The sequence below is a fragment of the Notechis scutatus genome, chromosome 2, assembly GCF_049901735.1.
Source record: "Notechis scutatus isolate UNSWTSFEM ecotype Mainland chromosome 2, rNotScu1.2, whole genome shotgun sequence".
Taxonomy (NCBI): domain Eukaryota; kingdom Metazoa; phylum Chordata; class Lepidosauria; order Squamata; family Elapidae; genus Notechis; species Notechis scutatus.
Window position 1 is genome coordinate 20,963,567 of NC_142010.1, and position 17,111 is coordinate 20,980,677.

The 17,111-nt window shown below is 40.4% G+C and overlaps 1 protein-coding gene across 1 annotated transcript; it reads right to left on the reverse strand.

Moving 5' to 3' along the window:
* Positions 1 to 678: 678 nt before the first annotated feature.
* Positions 679 to 14,632, reverse strand: LOC113425955 (vomeronasal type-2 receptor 26-like). The gene is made up of 6 exons (XM_087953605.1): positions 14,242 to 14,632; positions 13,005 to 13,296; positions 8,015 to 8,818; positions 6,440 to 6,670; positions 4,162 to 4,288; positions 679 to 2,219 (listed from the first exon to the last, which is right to left on the reverse strand). The coding sequence occupies exons 1-6, from the start codon at positions 14,472 to 14,474 to the stop codon at positions 1,294 to 1,296; spliced, it is 2,613 nt and encodes an 870-aa protein (XP_087809731.1). The 5' UTR covers positions 14,475 to 14,632; the 3' UTR covers positions 679 to 1,293.
* Positions 14,633 to 17,111: the final 2,479 nt, after the last annotated feature.

Here is a 17,111-nt window from a genome sequence, read left to right on the forward strand (position 1 = left end):
ATTGGAGAGAGTGATTTATGACACACCCTGGGAGGAAGGGGGAAACAGGGTCATAGGTGGGCAGTAAATTACGTAGGGCAGAGCTGACTGGACTTGGGAAAAGTGCCAACATGTTGCTCCTAATAAAGAATTGGGTTTTTGTTGAAACTTGGCTTGAGGCTCATGAATAGGGCTTCCATCAGAACCCTGACACCCTCTCACAGTTAATGCTATTAAGCCTGGTTTCTCCCAATCTATATGTGTACTTTAAAGTGCATGTGTGTGCGCACTAGTGGTGGGATTCAAATTTTTACTACCGGTTCTTTGGGCATGGTTTGGTAGGCATGGCAGGGGAAGGATACTGTAAAATCTCCAGTCAGAGGTGGTATTTGCTGGTTCTCCAAACCACCCAAAATTTCCACTACTGGTTCTCCATAACTGGTCAGAACCTGCTGAATACCACCTCTGACACACACACACAACACAAGCACCATGATATAATGAACACTAGAAAGAAAAATATAATACGTCAGACCTTCTACAATAAAACATATTGTACAAAACAAGTACATATATGTTATAGTAACTAAAAGAAACGGAATAAATGGGCAGGGGAAATAACTTGGAAAAAGAGAAAAATAAGATTCATATATTTTTAGTATAACATTAATGTAGTCCTTCAATTTATTATTACATCCAGACCATACAGAAACATATTCTTCCATCATTTCACTTTTGGAATAGGAAGACATTTAAAAAATTGATCACAACGTACTGTATTTTGGTTCCAATTCTTAGAAGCAGAGAAATATTTGTTTCCTGTTTCCATCTATATGAAATAATTTTCCTGGCTGAGTCACAAGACCTTCATAAGATGGCACCTTCCATATTCAACATCACTTTTACATACTTGATTTTCTCCCAGAACTATATCAACGTATAGAATCCAATCAATATTTAACAATGCTTTCAGATGAACTAAGTTTTAATGTTTGAAAGAGTATTTATTTTAATGTTTGAAAAGTATTTTAACATTTTAATGTTGCCTTCGTAGTGGACCATTAGATCAGCTGTTGGGTGGAGGGTGTGAAAATAAAGGTCTGGTCACTGTCCATCTTCCCCAAAAGAGGGCAAAATTAGGCAAACCTGCCCTTATAGACTTCTAGAGACATTTGATCATATGCACTTCCCCCAGTGGTGGAAACATAGAATGCTACCAACAAAATTAACAAAGCTAACTTCTCTGGAATATGCCGAGGGAATCAACTTGTTTTCTTCTCAAACAATTTTGAGAAGGTTGTGACAATTGTCATGCTATTTTGCATTCACTTTCAAGCCATCTTTACTGTTTGCTGTTAGATGCTCCTTTGTATTCAGACCTGGCCTCAGAATAATAATGTAGCACTTGGGGATGAAGATACATCCCAACAGTCCAGTACTGGAGGCCAAGATGGAGAAGACCTGCACAGCCACCATGTACTTCCCTTTGGTACTCAGATAGGTGGGCACAAAGGACACCCAGACGCTGCAGAACACCAGCATGCTGAAGGTGATCAGCTTGGCTTCATTGAAGGCCCCAGGCAAGTTCCTGGCCAGGAAAGCCACCACAAAGGAGATGGCAGCCAGGAAGCCCATATAGCCCAGGGCAAGATAAAACATAACAACAGAACCTTCGTTGCACTGCAGGACAATCTGATTGGTCTGAGAGTGTGTGTCAGACTCAGGGAATGGGGGAGAAACTCCCAGCCAGACGATGCAAATGACAACTTGGAGACCGGAGCAAGAAAGGACAATGGAGTTGGCCAGAGTCTTTCCCAGCCATCTCCTCACAAAGTTCCCAGGCTTTGTGGCCAGGAAGGCCAGCACAACCATGATAGTTTTAGCCAAGACAGACGAGACAGCGATGGAAAAGATGGTGCTGAAGGAGGTTTGTCGGAGAAGGCAGGTGATTGGCTTGGGAGGACCAATGAAGAGGAGGGAAGTCAAGAAGGATAGGAGGAGAGAGACCAGGAGGAGGTAGGAGAGGTCCCGGTTGTTGGCCTTGACTATTGGAGTTTCTAAGAATTTGATGAAGATTGCTAAGACAAAGACAGTGACCAAAGATAAGAAGATGGCAAAGGAAGCTAGAATCATTCCCAGGTCTTCTTTGTACGACAAGAAGGTTATATTTTGGGGGATGCATTTATTTTGGCCTATATTCGGATGGTGATTTTTTGGACATCTTGTGCACTTCTCTGCATCTGGGGAGAAGACAGGCAAGACCTCAAATATTAATGTTACATGATCATAATAAAGCTCTCCTTTTTTGCTTACTGTCTACAAATGATAAATTATGGCTACAATAAAATTCCAGATCTGTAAAGGGGAAAAAAGTGTTGAAAGTTCTCTAGTAAAAATGAAGGAAACCAGTCAAGATTAACAAAAAGGATATGCTTGGTGAAGGCAGGAGTGGAAATAAGCTGGCTGGAGTAAAAAGGAAGGTCCCAAAAAGGTGAAGAGCTTCCTAAGATCTATATCACCAGACAGCTTAACCCTCAACATTATACAAATCCAGATCCTAACAGTTGAGAACTCCATTGTCTCAAGCATACTCCTTTCTCAAAGATTTGTCTGGTGTGCTAATGGGGATCCTTTCTTGAGAATCTGGATGCACAGGGCAGATATTTATTTCATGACCTTGTTGAATCAGATTCAGCCAGTGGGATCAATTAGATGGGATTTGGTTGAGAAACTTACACGGATACGTTTTGAGAGTGCTGTAGATAGTACGAACGACATCTGAGAAAAGGGGTTATACAAAGAGTCAAGAAAGTGATTTGTGGGTGGGTGATTTATGCCCATTATCTTGATCTTTTGCCTCCTCTTCACCCATGGAGACCCCTAATTCTAATGATTTTCAACATATGTTGAGTGCAATTCAATCCAGCCTACCATCAGTGATTTACATAGTCTCAGTAAGCCATACATGTTTCGTGAGGTGAGGATGAGGTGACAGATGTTTATTTTTATAGAATGCTTTCTCTACATTGGTATAAATAGACTTAGCACTTAAACTCATATACCACTTCACAGTGCTTTACAGCCTTCTCTAAGTGGTTTACAGAGTTGGCATATTTCCCCTCACAATCTGGGTCCTCATTTTACTGATCTCGGAAGGATCGGTGGCTGAGTCAACCTTGAGCCTGGTGAGATTTGAACTGCCAAATTGCAGGCAGCTGGCAGTCAGCAGAAGTAGCCTGCAGTACTGCACTCTAACCACTGTGCCACTGTGGCTCTTCTCTATAGATATTTTGAAAGCAAGGCAATCTATAGATTTATGGTTGTTCAGCTCCAGGTAAGTGAATGGTGTCCTTGATGTGTTTGCGTTGTTTATTACCTATTATTTAAATGGCAGATTTTTTTTCACACAATGGGCACACCCTGAGGAATTGGCTCTTTGGATCCCTGTTCAGGGACAGTTCTTTCATCAGTTCTTCAAGCAAATACTTTTCTTTTGTATTCATGGAAGGCATAATATAATCTCTCAACAGAGAATCAGAGTTGGGCCAGTCTTCAACAGGCAGGCTCCTACAGACAGAGGTTACTTAATCAGCTTTTCTACCAAATGTTGCCATGTGTACCAGATCAGGTCTAGGACAATTCGTTGCAGCCAACTTGCCATGACCAACTTGCCATGGCCAACGTGCCAAGGCCAACTTGTTGCAGGACAATTCAATGCTGTATTAATCATTTCATTCAGTTATTTTTATTATTGGTGACCATGTTTTCATCCAAATTATTGTAACTCTTGTTTTTTTTTTAATTCACTTTTTAATTTTATTATTATTGGCTACGGTTCTGTCAAAATTAATTTTTGCATTTGTTGAATTGTCCCACAGCAAGTTGTTCTGCGGTGAGTTGTCCCATTCCATACCAGACCTGGGCTGCATAAATGTAGACAACAACTCAATATTAAAAATGATATACAAAAATGAACTCTTGCTTCTGTCTCATATTTATTGAGGTTTTCAATCTAGATTGTTAGTTTTCCTCTCTTTACCTAATAACTGGGTGTTTGCCATCACCCATGAGACACTTTGTTCAAGGCTTACATGTTTGCTTCCAAATATTCCTGAATGGAAATACTTCATGGACTGTTCTTCCCATCTTTCAAGAACTGCCTCTCCCCTTGGTGTCTCTTACCTTCCTGAATGGAGATGGTTCCTTTGGCGCACAAGATACATCCATAGCAACAAAGAGGCCTTCCTTCCAAGACCACCTTGGCTTGGCCAGGGTGACAGTTTGTGGTGCACCTGGAGTGAGGAAGGGACTGATCGAAAAAAGAAACCATTAAAATGGTTGGGTATTGCCACCGTCATGAGACATTCATCTGTTTAATTGGTCGGCTCATCCCTACCCCATTTCTCTTTCTGTCAAGGAAGGGGTTTACATTGGCTTTTTGTTTTTTTAGGATATGCGCAACTAAGATGGTCGGTACTTTTGCTGGAAGTCTTCAAAGAGAGCCTGGATAATCACCTGTCAAAGATGATTTAGCGAATCCCATGCTGAGCAGGAGTTTGGAAAAAATTATTTCTCAATGCAGCATTAAGTTCAGTGTTCAAAGAAGGGGTGGGGCTGGGGAAGCAGAATAAATATAATAGAATTGGAAGAGACCTTGGAGGTCTTCTAGTCCAACCTCCTGCTCAGGCAGGAAACCCTATACCATTTCAGACGAATGGTTGTCCAATCTATTCTTAAAAACAGCAGTGTTGGAGCATATACAACTTCTGGAGGCAAGTTGTTCCACTGATTAATTGTTCTAGCTGTCAGGAAATTTCTCCTTAGTTCTAGGTTGCTTCTCTCTTTGATTTGAGTTTCCATGCATTGCTTCTTTTCCTATATTGTCCTATATATTGCCTGATATGCAGAAGGATGCTTAGCCATCACATGGAAATCAGTGGGCATCTTGAAGGAGGCAGGAAGGAGATTCTGGGGCAATGAAAGGAATATCATCTTCAATAGGACCATTGTTAATTTGTGAAATTTTCTCCTAAAGGCCTATTGGTGGACACAGGTTGATGAGACATATCTCAATAGCTATGTCTCAATTCATCTATTACATGAAACCAAGTATTCTTTAATTGTTATTGAATTAATCACAGTTAGCTAATTGTGTAGAGTTGTCAGGGTGGGGCAGAGGTTGATATTTTTTAATAGAATTGAGAAGGAGGAAGTTCAAACCTACCCAAGGAAATTTCTGGAGAAAAGTTGGAATCTAAGCCAAATAATGTCTAACAGTAAAAGTCCACTTCGCACATGCATGCTAGTCATTTCTGGCTCTAGGGGGCAATGCTCAACCAAAAAGCCAGCACTGTCTGAAGACATCTCCGTGGTCATGACTAAACGCTGAAGGTGCACAGAATGCTGTTACCAAAGTGGTCCCTATCTTTCTACTTGCATTTTTACATGCTTTCGAACTGCTAGGTTGGCAGAAGCTGGGACAAGTAACGGGAGCTCACTCTGTTACGCAGTGCTAGGGATTCGAACTACCAAACTGCTGACCTTTCTGATTGACAAGCTCAGCGTCTTAGCCACTGAACCATCACGTCCCTTAAATAATGTCTACCTTGGTTTATAAACACAATAATTGGGTTTGTCAATAAATTAACCAGAATCAAATCAACCATTTTATGGTTGTGAAATGTGAATTCAGCATACTATGTATCTCTTCCAGGATTAAATGTTATAGAATTCTCAGTTCTACATCCTGACCTTCCTGACTTTGCTTTTAACTACAATTCAGCCAAGACAGGCAGTTTTGTTCTTAAGCTGCTGACAGCAATCATCCAATCACAGCTTGCTTTATAAAGCAAAACAGAAGGAAGAAGATCCAACCAGCATCTGAATCTGGATAAACCACATAGACTTTTTGACCAAAGTGTCAGTCTTGGAAGCCATATTTTACTTGGGAGCTTTAAGGGTGCCACATTCAGTGCCTGGGAATTTGGGAGGGGAGGAGAGTCAAGGACAAGTTTCCCTGAACCTGGAGGGGAGTGTCTGGAGGGATGTCTCTAGTTGGGACGAAGGTTTGATTGGGCCATGTGATGGACTGATGGGTGCAGGGGATGGATCTTTGAATTTCTATTGGGTAGGGAAAACCTGGAACTCTCAGATTCAGATTTTCCCAGGTGTACCAAAATGACAACTCTAATAAAATGGAACTTTGAGGAAATGTTTGTCTTGGAATTTATTGGTTTGGAGTTGGTTAGTTGGAATGATGACACAAAGTTTCCCATTCTGTGATCCATGGCCCGCTCTTTTTTTTTTTTTTTTAATCCAAGGAGCCCAACAAAATCTTTGAGAAAGAAAAAGATCCCAAGCAATCCTTCAACCCAGCTCCAGCAACACGCTATCCACTTCACAACTAGTTGGAAGAATGAAAAAAAGGTTGGAGGGCATTAGATGAGCAGCCTCAACTAACCTGGTTAAACCGTCGGGACCAATTTATGGCCTCCTGGTCAAGGCTGAATTCCAGGTCTTTGGACCTCCCTGGTCTATCTATCCTCCCAAACTTCACAGCCCCAAAGGTCTTATTAGGAAAGAGCACCCAGTTCATGGCATCAAATCTGGCAGCAAGGTCCCCCTTCTCATCCAGATACACTCCATCCATGCAAGTATTGTAGAAGTGGGAATCTCCCAGGAAAGGATGAAGCTACAATGGCAGAAAAAACAACAATAATATGAAGGAAGAGGATGTTCTACAAGTAGAGTTGAATTCCTCTACAAAGCTCTCCATAGCGATGGAAGTCGTCAGAGAGATAGAAGGCAAATTTTAGCCACTCCTTGCCTTTACGATAGCAGGATGACAGAGATGGAAGGGACCTTGGAGGTCTTCTAGTCCAACCCCCTGCTCAGGCAGGAAACCCTATACTCAGTGGTGAGATTCAAAATGTTTTACTACCAATTCTGTGGGCGTGGCTTGGTAGGCGTGGCAAGGGAAGGATACTGTAAAATCTCCAGTTAGAGGTGGCATTTGCCGGTTCTCCAAACTACTCAAAATTTCTGCTACTAGTTCTCCAGAACTGGTCAGAACCTGCTGAATACTACCTTTGGAGCACCCACAACTTCCAGTAAGGGGCTGTTCCACTGATTAATTGTTCTAACTGCAGGAAATTTCTCCTCAGTTCTAGGTTGCTTCTCTCTTTGATTACTTTTCATCCATTCCTTCTTGTCCTGCCCTCAGGTGCTTTGGAGAATAGCTTGACTCCCTCTTCTTTGTGGCAGCCCCTGAGATGTTGGAACACTGCTACTGATGTTTTAGATGCTGCCCAAAGTTGTTTTGCAGACAGAAATGGGTGGCATATGACTGATATTTTTTTTAAATAAAATATCAATTTAACCAATCCTGCTTTATCTTGCGTGCTATGAAAATAATGTGTATTTCTATTGCACCTAATAATCTTTGTAAACTGTCACCATTTTATTTAAAGAGGAAAATATGTTTTTATTTGGATGTCCTGCATGTGAATAAAAGTTTTTGAAACTTTGACTTTCATTTTGTCAATCAGAAAGATTTGTGGTTATAGAAATGGCTAGTTATATATTGTGTAAAATAAAAAAAATGAAATTGGAGTGTTTTTATCTTGTACTGTGCTAAGAAGAGCTGGAAGTCAATGCCTTTTTTTTCTTTTTCTCTTTCCCCTGGTATCTCACATCCCATTTTCCCTGCTCCGCTTCCTTCCCTTAATTTCCTATTTTTTCCTTCTCTTTTCTATATTTTATATAATAAAACAAAACCTTAATAAAAATCAAACTTAAAAAATCAATTTGATTTAAAGCAACAACAATTCAGTGATGTAGTAGAATCAAGTCATGGATACCCTGCCATGGAACTCCAGGTCAGGAATCCAAAAAATGGGACGGAGTGGAGGATTTCCTACCCTAGTAACCTCATAAAATGGAAGAAGACAATTAAAATCTTAACTTCCTCACACAATCTAAAATGTCTTTGAAATCTGAAATCGTACCTTTAGGCTTTCTAAAGGAAATCAAATACCTGCCATGCCTGAAGGACCAGCCTGTGATCTCTTTTCTTCTTTGCTTTTTGCTTGGACCTGGATAAGTAGGCATCGTGTGAAGCCCGAGCGACTGCCCAGGCAAGGTTGTAAATACTGTAGCTGTCCAGAGAGAAGGTTTTTTCCACCACCTCTTCCTCCAGGTTCTTCAATTCTTCATTCTCCTGGCACCTCACCCTTCCTTTCACAGAAAAGAGGTGTCTGGAATATGAACAGTTGAACACCATTTTGCCAAAGTTTTGCATCGTGCCAAAAAACGTTTCTGAAACTTGCGGTCTTTTTTCAGTATGGATTAAGAAAGAGAAAAAACCCCGGAGGTGCTGAGGAGACAGTATGTTGTCAGATAAATTCAGAGTGAGGTCCCACATTGCTGTGGTGATCCAAACTTTTGCCAGGATGGGCTTGATGTGCCTTTCAATGTAGGATTGTAAGGCTTTTATCAAGGAATACAAGTGACGGTGTTCCCCGTAATATATGAAAACACTGACATTGTTCCACAAGTGAAATGGTTCATTGAACAATAGCCTCATTTTCCAGGGCAATATTGGGATGTTCACCGAGAAGGCTACACAAATTGTGTTTCTGGTTAATATGGGCCTCAAAGTTCGGAGAAATCTTTTTCCATTGTCAGTGTCTGGTGCTAGAAGACCGACCCAGTTCCATCTGAAATGATGGAGCACTTTGGCAATTCCCCAATACAAGTATTCTTCTTTGGGGACTATGCGGTAGATGAATGGGAAATTGGTTTTATCATTCAGAGTTTCAGACACAAAACCATAACTGACCTAGTAAGAAAAAGAAGTGTGGGGAAAAGATTTTCAGGGCATTGTTTAAAGGATATGGTCTTATTAGTTTGAGCAATCATTTCTCCCAAGATGCTGGAGTAGTTGGTTTCTGCACTAGGCAGAATGATGAAGTAGATGGTATCAAGATCCAATTCACCTATTACTACAATTACTACCAACCTGCCTTCAATCAAGGACCTGTATACTGCATAATACTACCAACCTGCCTTCAATCAAGGACCTGTATACTACATGAGTCAAAAAGAGGGCTGTGAAAATATTTAAAGACCCCTCACATCCCGGACATAAACTGTTTCAACTCCTACTCTCAAAATGATGCTATAGAACACTGCACACCGGAACAACTAGACACAAGAACAGTTTTTTCCCAAATGCCATCACTCTGCTAAACAAATAATTCCCTCAACACTGTCCAACTATTTACAAAGTCTGCACTACTATTACTATTAATCTTCTCATCATTCCTTATCTCCCATCCCCTCCCATTTATGACTGTATGACTGTAACTTTGTCGCTTGTATCCTTATGATTTATATTGACTGTTTCCTGGTATGATTTGATTGCTTATTGTACCCTATGACTATCATTAAGTGTTGTACCTTATGATTCTTGACGAATGTATCTTTTCTTTTATATATACTGGGAGTATTTGCACCAAGACAAATTCCTTGTGTGTCCAATCACGCTAGGCCAATAAAGGAATTCTATTCTATTCTAATTCTATTCTACTACACCAAGGTACTAATTTATATTCAGGACTGAACTCTTGCAAGCTCCTACCAAAGTAAATTAAGAGAATAGTCCTGAAGCTCAGCTATCACAAGTCACTTAAAATATTTACATAAGTGCTTTCAAACTGAATGGGAAAAATGTTTTACTGGGCCAGTTGCTGTACAAATTGTACAAATACAGCTGTAGTATAGATAAAGCTGACTTCTAAACCTGGAGGCTAAAACATATGAAGAACAGCTGCAGGAACTGGGCATGGCTAGTCTAATGAGAAGAAAAACTAGGGATGACATGATATCAATTTTCCAACAATTTATTTATATATTTTCACATTACATACTAAGTGCTTAGTGAACAGCATATTGTCTGGAACAATTTATTTAGATATAATAATACTTTCCCCACTCCTAATTTCTACCTCTGCTATCCAACCATTTATAAAACAAGTCCCATGTTTTAAAATACTCTGTATCTTCTTTTTCTTTTATTTTTACTGTCAATTTGTCCATTTCTGCACAATCTATTTTTTTTATTACATCATCCTCTGTAGGTGTTTCCTCACTTTTCCAGTACAAATGTGCAAATACAATTCTTGCTGCTGTCAAAACACATAATATTAAGTATAGGTTCCCTTTATCATACTTTTCAGACATTATGCCCAGCAAAAATATTATCATATGTGGTGGACATGTGTAAAAGCAAATAAAATATTGGATAAAAATGCATACATTGTTGGGAAAAATGTGAAAACAACATATAGATTATAAGCAATGTTCCAATATCTAAAGGGCTGCCACAAAGAAGAGGGAATCAACCTATTCTTCATAGCATTTGAAAGCAGGACAAGAAGCAAAGGATGGAAACTAATCAAGGAGAGAAGCAACATAGAACTAGGGAAAAATTTCCTGACAGTGAGAACAATTAACCAGTGGAATGACTTGTCCTCAGAAGATGTGAATGTTCCAACACTGGAAGTTTTTAAGAAGAGATTGGACAACCATTTGTCTGAAATAGTCTAGGGTTTCCTGCCTGAGTAGGGGGTTGGACTAGAAGACTTCCAAAGTTCCATCCAACTCTGTTATTCTGATAACTGGCACCTCTTTAAAAACTATGAAAGAATGAACAGTGCAGGACAAGAACATTCCAATGTTCATTCTGTGCATTCTGCTTATCATTGCATATCAAACTCACACTCAGGGATGACTCACACCCTGGTCAGCACTTCTTTACTCTCCTAACATCGGGTAGGAGATATAGAAACATAGCCAGCCACACTAACAGGCTGAAGAACAGTTTCTACCCGTGGGCTGTCAGACTCCTGAACAGAAAATAACTTCAAGTCAACATAGACTTGCGGGGCCGGCACATTGTGACACATAGTATAATAAGATTGTGTGTTAGTAGGATTCACTGGGTTAGAGACTCAGTGAGCCAATCTCATTGTACACATGTTGTACTCTGACAATAAAGGTTGATTGATTGATGATTGATCAGATTTCCAGTCTTTAAAAAAAGACAAAGATTTTCACTGTCATCTTATATCCTATGAACTGGAGGAGTTCACTAATGGTACAAGGAGTTCCATAATGGGACAGATTGCCTTGTGAGCTGGTAGACTTTCCTTTGCTGGAGCTATTTTCACAGAGACTAGATGGTAATGTTTTGGGAATACCAAAAGTGAACTTTTGTGTAGGGCAGAGGCTGGGAAAGAAGATCTCCAAGACCCCTTTTAAAACTTTCCATTCTCTGCTTCTGAAGTTCAAACTGATAACTTCTCGAGATCTGCCCCAGGAATGAAAATTAGGAAATGAGCATCATTTTCTTTTGAAGTACAATTAAGACCTGGTGATAACTTGATCAGTTTGGTGTCCCACACTGACACCAAACAGCACCAGTTTGATTGGAGCAACACCAAAACCATCGGCCCCGCTACCACCTGCCACACTTGTGAGTTCATTGAAGACTCACACTCCACAAGCAATTCCATCAACAGGCACATTGACCTACAACCAGCCTATGAACCCCTCAGAATCCAAATCAACTGCACAGCCAACCAGAAACAGCACCAACCTCAACCAACCCAGGCAATACCCCTCCCCCAACAGCAGTTCATCTCCCAGTGTTCTTGATGTGAGGTAATCTTCTTATCACAAGACCCATCACAAGACTCACTGATGACTCACAGCTGACCCATCACAAAACCTGTCACACTAGTATAGAAAAGAATAGAGTAGAGTAGAGTAGAGTAGAGTAGAGTAGAGTAGAGTAGAGTAGAGTAGAGTAGAGTAGAATATGGAATGGAATGGAATGGAATGGAATAGAATAGAATAGAATAGAATAGAATAGAATAGAATAGAATAGAATAGAACAGAACATGATTCAGGATAGGATAGGACAGAATAACAGAATGAATATAGAACAGTATAGAATAGAATAGAGAATATAATAGAAAATAGAATAGAATAGAATAGAATAGAATAGAATAGAATAGAATAGAATAGAATAGAATAGAATAGAATAGATTTAGAATAGAACACAACAGAATAGAATTCTTTATTGGCCAAGTGTGATTGAACAAACAAGGAATTTGTCTTTGGTGTATATGCTCTCAGGAAAAAATACGTTGATCAAGAATCATAAGATACAACACTTAGTGATAGTCATAGGTTACTAATAAGCAATGAAATCATACTAGGAAACAAATAAAACAATATAAATTGTAAAGATACAAGTAACCATGGTTATAGTCATAAGTGGGAAGAGATAGGTAATAGGAAGGATGAGAGGAATAATAGTAATACAGTCTTAATAAATAAGTTGACAGTATTATGGGAATTATTTGTTTAGCAGAGTGATGGTGTTCAGGAAAAAAACTCCTTGTGTCCAGTTGTTCTGGTGTGCAATGCTCTATACATCATTTTGAGGGTAGGAGTTGAAACAGTTTATGTCCGGGATGTGAGGAGTCTGTAAATATTTTTACAGCCCTCTTTTTGACTTGTGCAGTATACAGGTCTTCAATGGAAGGCAGGCTGGTAGCAATTGTTTTTTTTTTCCTGCAGTTCTAATTATCTGTTGAAGTCTGTCTCTGTCTTGTTGGGTTGCAGAGTCAAACCAGACTGCCAAACCAGCCAAACAAGACAAAAACAAACAGCCAAACAAGACCCTCACTTGACACACTCACACCTGACATCCCCTAAATTCTACTGAAGATGTTACCTAGCCTGATAACAAAAACGTTTGGGAACCAACCCACAAGCTCGGAAAACCTCATCCTCACCCTACCCCTGAGATACAGATATTCTCCACTATTGCAAACTTGATCTCCATTGCCGTGTCAGATTTAAAAACATCCTTCAACCTGCTGTTTCAATGGTCATGGCATATCCCTGAGCAGGACACATCTAGGTTTGGCTTTTCTCCCCATCTCCATTCGTACCTGTGGCATCTTGTAGAGGTTCAACATGGTGGAAATCTGCTCGGAAATGTTAGACTCGGTCCCTTCAATCACAGCCAGTAGCCTCTTCTCTCTTCCACAAATGTAGTTTGGGACATTTGCCTGTCCGGTGGAGAGCAAGTCCATCAGGGCATCGGCAGTCAGTCCTGGTTCATAATAGTTCTCGTAGATGTCAAAGCCCAGGGTGATATTGGGCAAAATGTGGGGATTCTTGTTGATCTCACGAATGGCAAAAAGAAAGGACAGAAGGTACCAGTGTGCATTATAACCTTTGCTTCAAAACAAAAATAAAACCCACAACCACCTTTAATTATTCATTCAGAAGTTTAACAATTCATGCATTAGGGCACAGGTTGGATCTGAGACCCTTTGTAACTCTATCCTTGCTACTCCTACTAGAAGTAATAATTATAACACTAAAACATATGAAGAACTGTTGCAGGGACCTGGTATGGCTAGTCTAGAAAAAAGAAGGACTAACATGATAGCATTATTCCAGTATTTCAGGGGCTGCCATAAAGAGGAGGTTGCCACAAAACTTATTTTCCAAAGCACCCAAAGGGAAGAGAAGAAGCAATGGATGGAAACTTATCAAGGAGAGAAGCAACCTGGAATTAAGGAGAAACTTCCTCACAGTGAGGACAATAAACCAGTGGAACAGCTTCCTTTCAGAAGTTGTCGGTGCTTCATCAGTATAGGATTTTAAGAAGGACTTGATGACCATTTCTTTGAAATCGGTGGTGGGATTCAAATTTTTTTTTACTACCGGTTCTGTGGACATGGCAGGATTACTGCAAAATCCCATTCCCTTCCCACCCCACTAATCTACTTTCCAGCTCCGTTCTCCTGTGCAGGGCAACAAAAGAAGACCCAGCCAATCAGCTGGGACTCAGGAGGCAGAGAATAGATGGGGGCAGGGGCAGTCAGAGGTGGTATTTGCCGGTTCTCCAAACTACTCAAAAGTTTTGCTACCGGTTCTCCAGAACTGGTCAGAACCTGCTTAATACCACTTCTGTCTGAAATGATATAGGATCTCCTGCTTGAGCAGGGATTTGGACTAGAAAACTTCCATGATTCATTCCAGCTCTATTCTGATTGAGTGATTAAATAATACGGTCTCAGCCCCATTTTTGGGGAGAAGAAAATCGGTAAAATAAATGAAGAATTTTGCATATTTCCATGCAAAATAGTACAAAATCCACCCCTGAGATCTACTTACAAAACTGGTTGGCTAAAGAGAGGCTCCTTGAAGGTTGCTACCGCTGACCAGATTGACCTCAGGGAAACAATGCCACCAATATAGAGGTCTCCTGGGCGGTAAAAATTGTACACCCCATTTTGATCCTTGGCGAAATCAAGGGGGCATTTTCTCCCGCCAGCTGCACTAGGCAATAGAAGCAGAAGGAGCAGCAGGAGGAACAGCTTAGCTCGTATGGCAGCCCTCAGAAGCATTTCAGAGAGCACTGGTTGGACTAGAAGACCTCCAAGGTCCTTTCCAACTCTGTGGATCTGTTCTGCCTTCAAAAGAGAGAGAGAGCATCCAACCACAACTTCCCAGGATCGTAGGAAGTTAACTCTGCACCTCAAGAGGGTGCACGTCACTCTGAACACATTGGCTCCAGAGGAAGCATCAATTTGGCACGTGGTTTTCCAGGCAAGATTTATCAAATGTTGCAGCAGGTTGCTTGCTGCGTTCGGAGAATCAGGGATGATGAAACTCCCTTGAGGGTTAGAGGAAAAGAAGACCATGGTTTTCACAATTACAATGTAGAGTGCATCTATTACGCCAGTTTGGTCAAGTGGTTAAGGCACCAGGTTAGAAAGCAGGAGGCCATGGGGTTCAAATCCTGCCTTAGGGATGAATGCCAGCTGGGTGACTTTCTCTCTCTCTCTCTCTCTCTCTCTCTCTCTCTCTCTCTCTCTCTCTCTCTCTCTGTCAGCCCAATCCACCTCACAGGGTTGTTGTGGGAAAAACAGGTGGCGGGAGAGTGTGTGTTGTGTATATTCGCTGCCTGAGTTATTTGTAGTTAGTAATAACTGTGTATTACAAATCAATCAATCAATAAATATTGTGGCTTCAAAAGCAGTTCCAGGAAGGAAGAAAACATGTTTCGGAAACCTCACACATTTGACCTGTGTCCTTTGAGGCAAATCTGGTCTGCTCTATGCCAAAGTTTCTCGATATTTTTGGTAAAGCAGGAATCCAGATGAATGAGCCTTAGCAGTGCAGTGGTTAAAATGCAGTACTGCAGGCTACTTCTGCTGACTGCCAGTTGCCTGCAATTTCGGAGTTTGAATCCCACCAGGCTCAAGGTTGACTCAGCCTCCCATCCTTCCGAGATGGGTAAAATGAGGACCCAATTTTTTGGGGCAATAGGCTGACTCTGTAAACCATTTAGAGAGGGCTGTAAAGCAGAGGTTGTATTCAGCAGGTTCTGACCAGTTCTGGAGAACCGGTAGCAGAAATGTTGAGTAGTTCAGAGAACCAGCAAATGCCACCTCTGATTGGAGATTTTACAGTCTCCTTCTCCTGCCATGCCCACCAAGCCATGCCCACAGAACTGATAGTAAAAAAATTTGAATCCCACCACTGCTGTAAAGCACTGTAAAGTGATATATAAGTCTAAGTGCTACTGTGCTGTCCAGACAGTATAGGGGGATTGGGAATTGAGATAGTTAAGTTAGAATTGGGAGCTGTCCCCTTAAGGGAACGCCTCATGGTAAATGTAGTTAATGCATCATGGGAAATGTAGTTCATGTCATGTGCTCACATCTGTAATCCTGATTGGTCACTAACTGACCCTTGGTTGGGTTGGGGGAGTTTCCTTTCTCCTGCTTGGATCCCAGCAGCATGCTGGTGTCTCACCCTTTGCTCCAGCATTATGGGATGAAATATCAATATGCTTTTACACTATGAAGTCATTTGTGCAAAGAGTTTGACATTAAGATGAATCTCTCGAGGGCGGAGCTGGCGTCGCGACGATACGGCATGCGATCTTGGAGTTCTGAGATCACTGTCGATATCTTTGCTCCTGGACGGTCCATGTGGATCTAAACCGTCCTGAAGAGATGGTGAATGTAAAGAGTGCATCCTGTCAATCCCAGGGATATCGCAAAGTCCCTGGTATATCCAGGAGAAGCTCTTTTTGAAAGGACACCCTAAGGGAAAGAAAGAATCTGTAAGTTTTGACAGAAGTGATTAAGCGGTGATTTTAAACAGGAATGTCAAAGTAATATTTTTATTTTTTTCTTATTGCTGGATTTTTTACACATGATCTTATATTTTGAAACTGGACTGATTCTTTTTTTCTTGTCTATTCTTTTCTCCTTTTTGACTTTATAATATTTTAAGTCAGAGACTCCCTTTTAGTTATTTTTTAAATATCCTTTTCTTTTTTTAAATTAATTAATTCTTATTATATTTTGCTTGGAAAAGGAGGGGGAAAGTGAAAGCTAAAGAAACTTTGTAACACTGCCAACTAGAGGCTTGGAAATATTCTATTTTTCTTTTGACCAGACAAAGCTGAGAAAGAACTGAGACTTTGTTTCAAGGACATTGCCTGTTTGATAAGAAAGAGGGAAGAGCATGGGAGAGTGCTCTTCTGGTTTCTATCAACAGCTGAAGTCTGGTGTTGAAGCTTAAGAAAAGAAAAGGTGATAAGTCTTTGGAGAAGAGAGTTATAATCAAGAGCCTTGGATAATTAAACAAAACGCAGTGTGCTCTTTTTATTCTTTCTAAGCTGTGCTACCCCTCCTCATCAGTTTTTTTTTTTCTAATAGCTATTTGGATTTTTGGCTCTTTGGAACTTGTCTTTTTACGCCTGATTTTTGTTTAAAGGAAAAGCTTTAGTATTAATGTTTCCCTTCCTTTTCTTTTTAAGAGAGTAGTCTTTTTCTTCTCTCTCCCTTCCTGGTATTTTTGTCTTTCCATCTACCTTCCATATTGGTTTTTCTTTTTTCTTTTTTTGGTTTATTTTTATGCATCCTTTTATATTTGAGACCTCTTAATTGGATTAAGGTGTTGAAGAACCTGAAGAATTTTTCTTTTCTTTTTTTTTTTAGCCTTTTCCTTCACTTTTTCACCTTTTT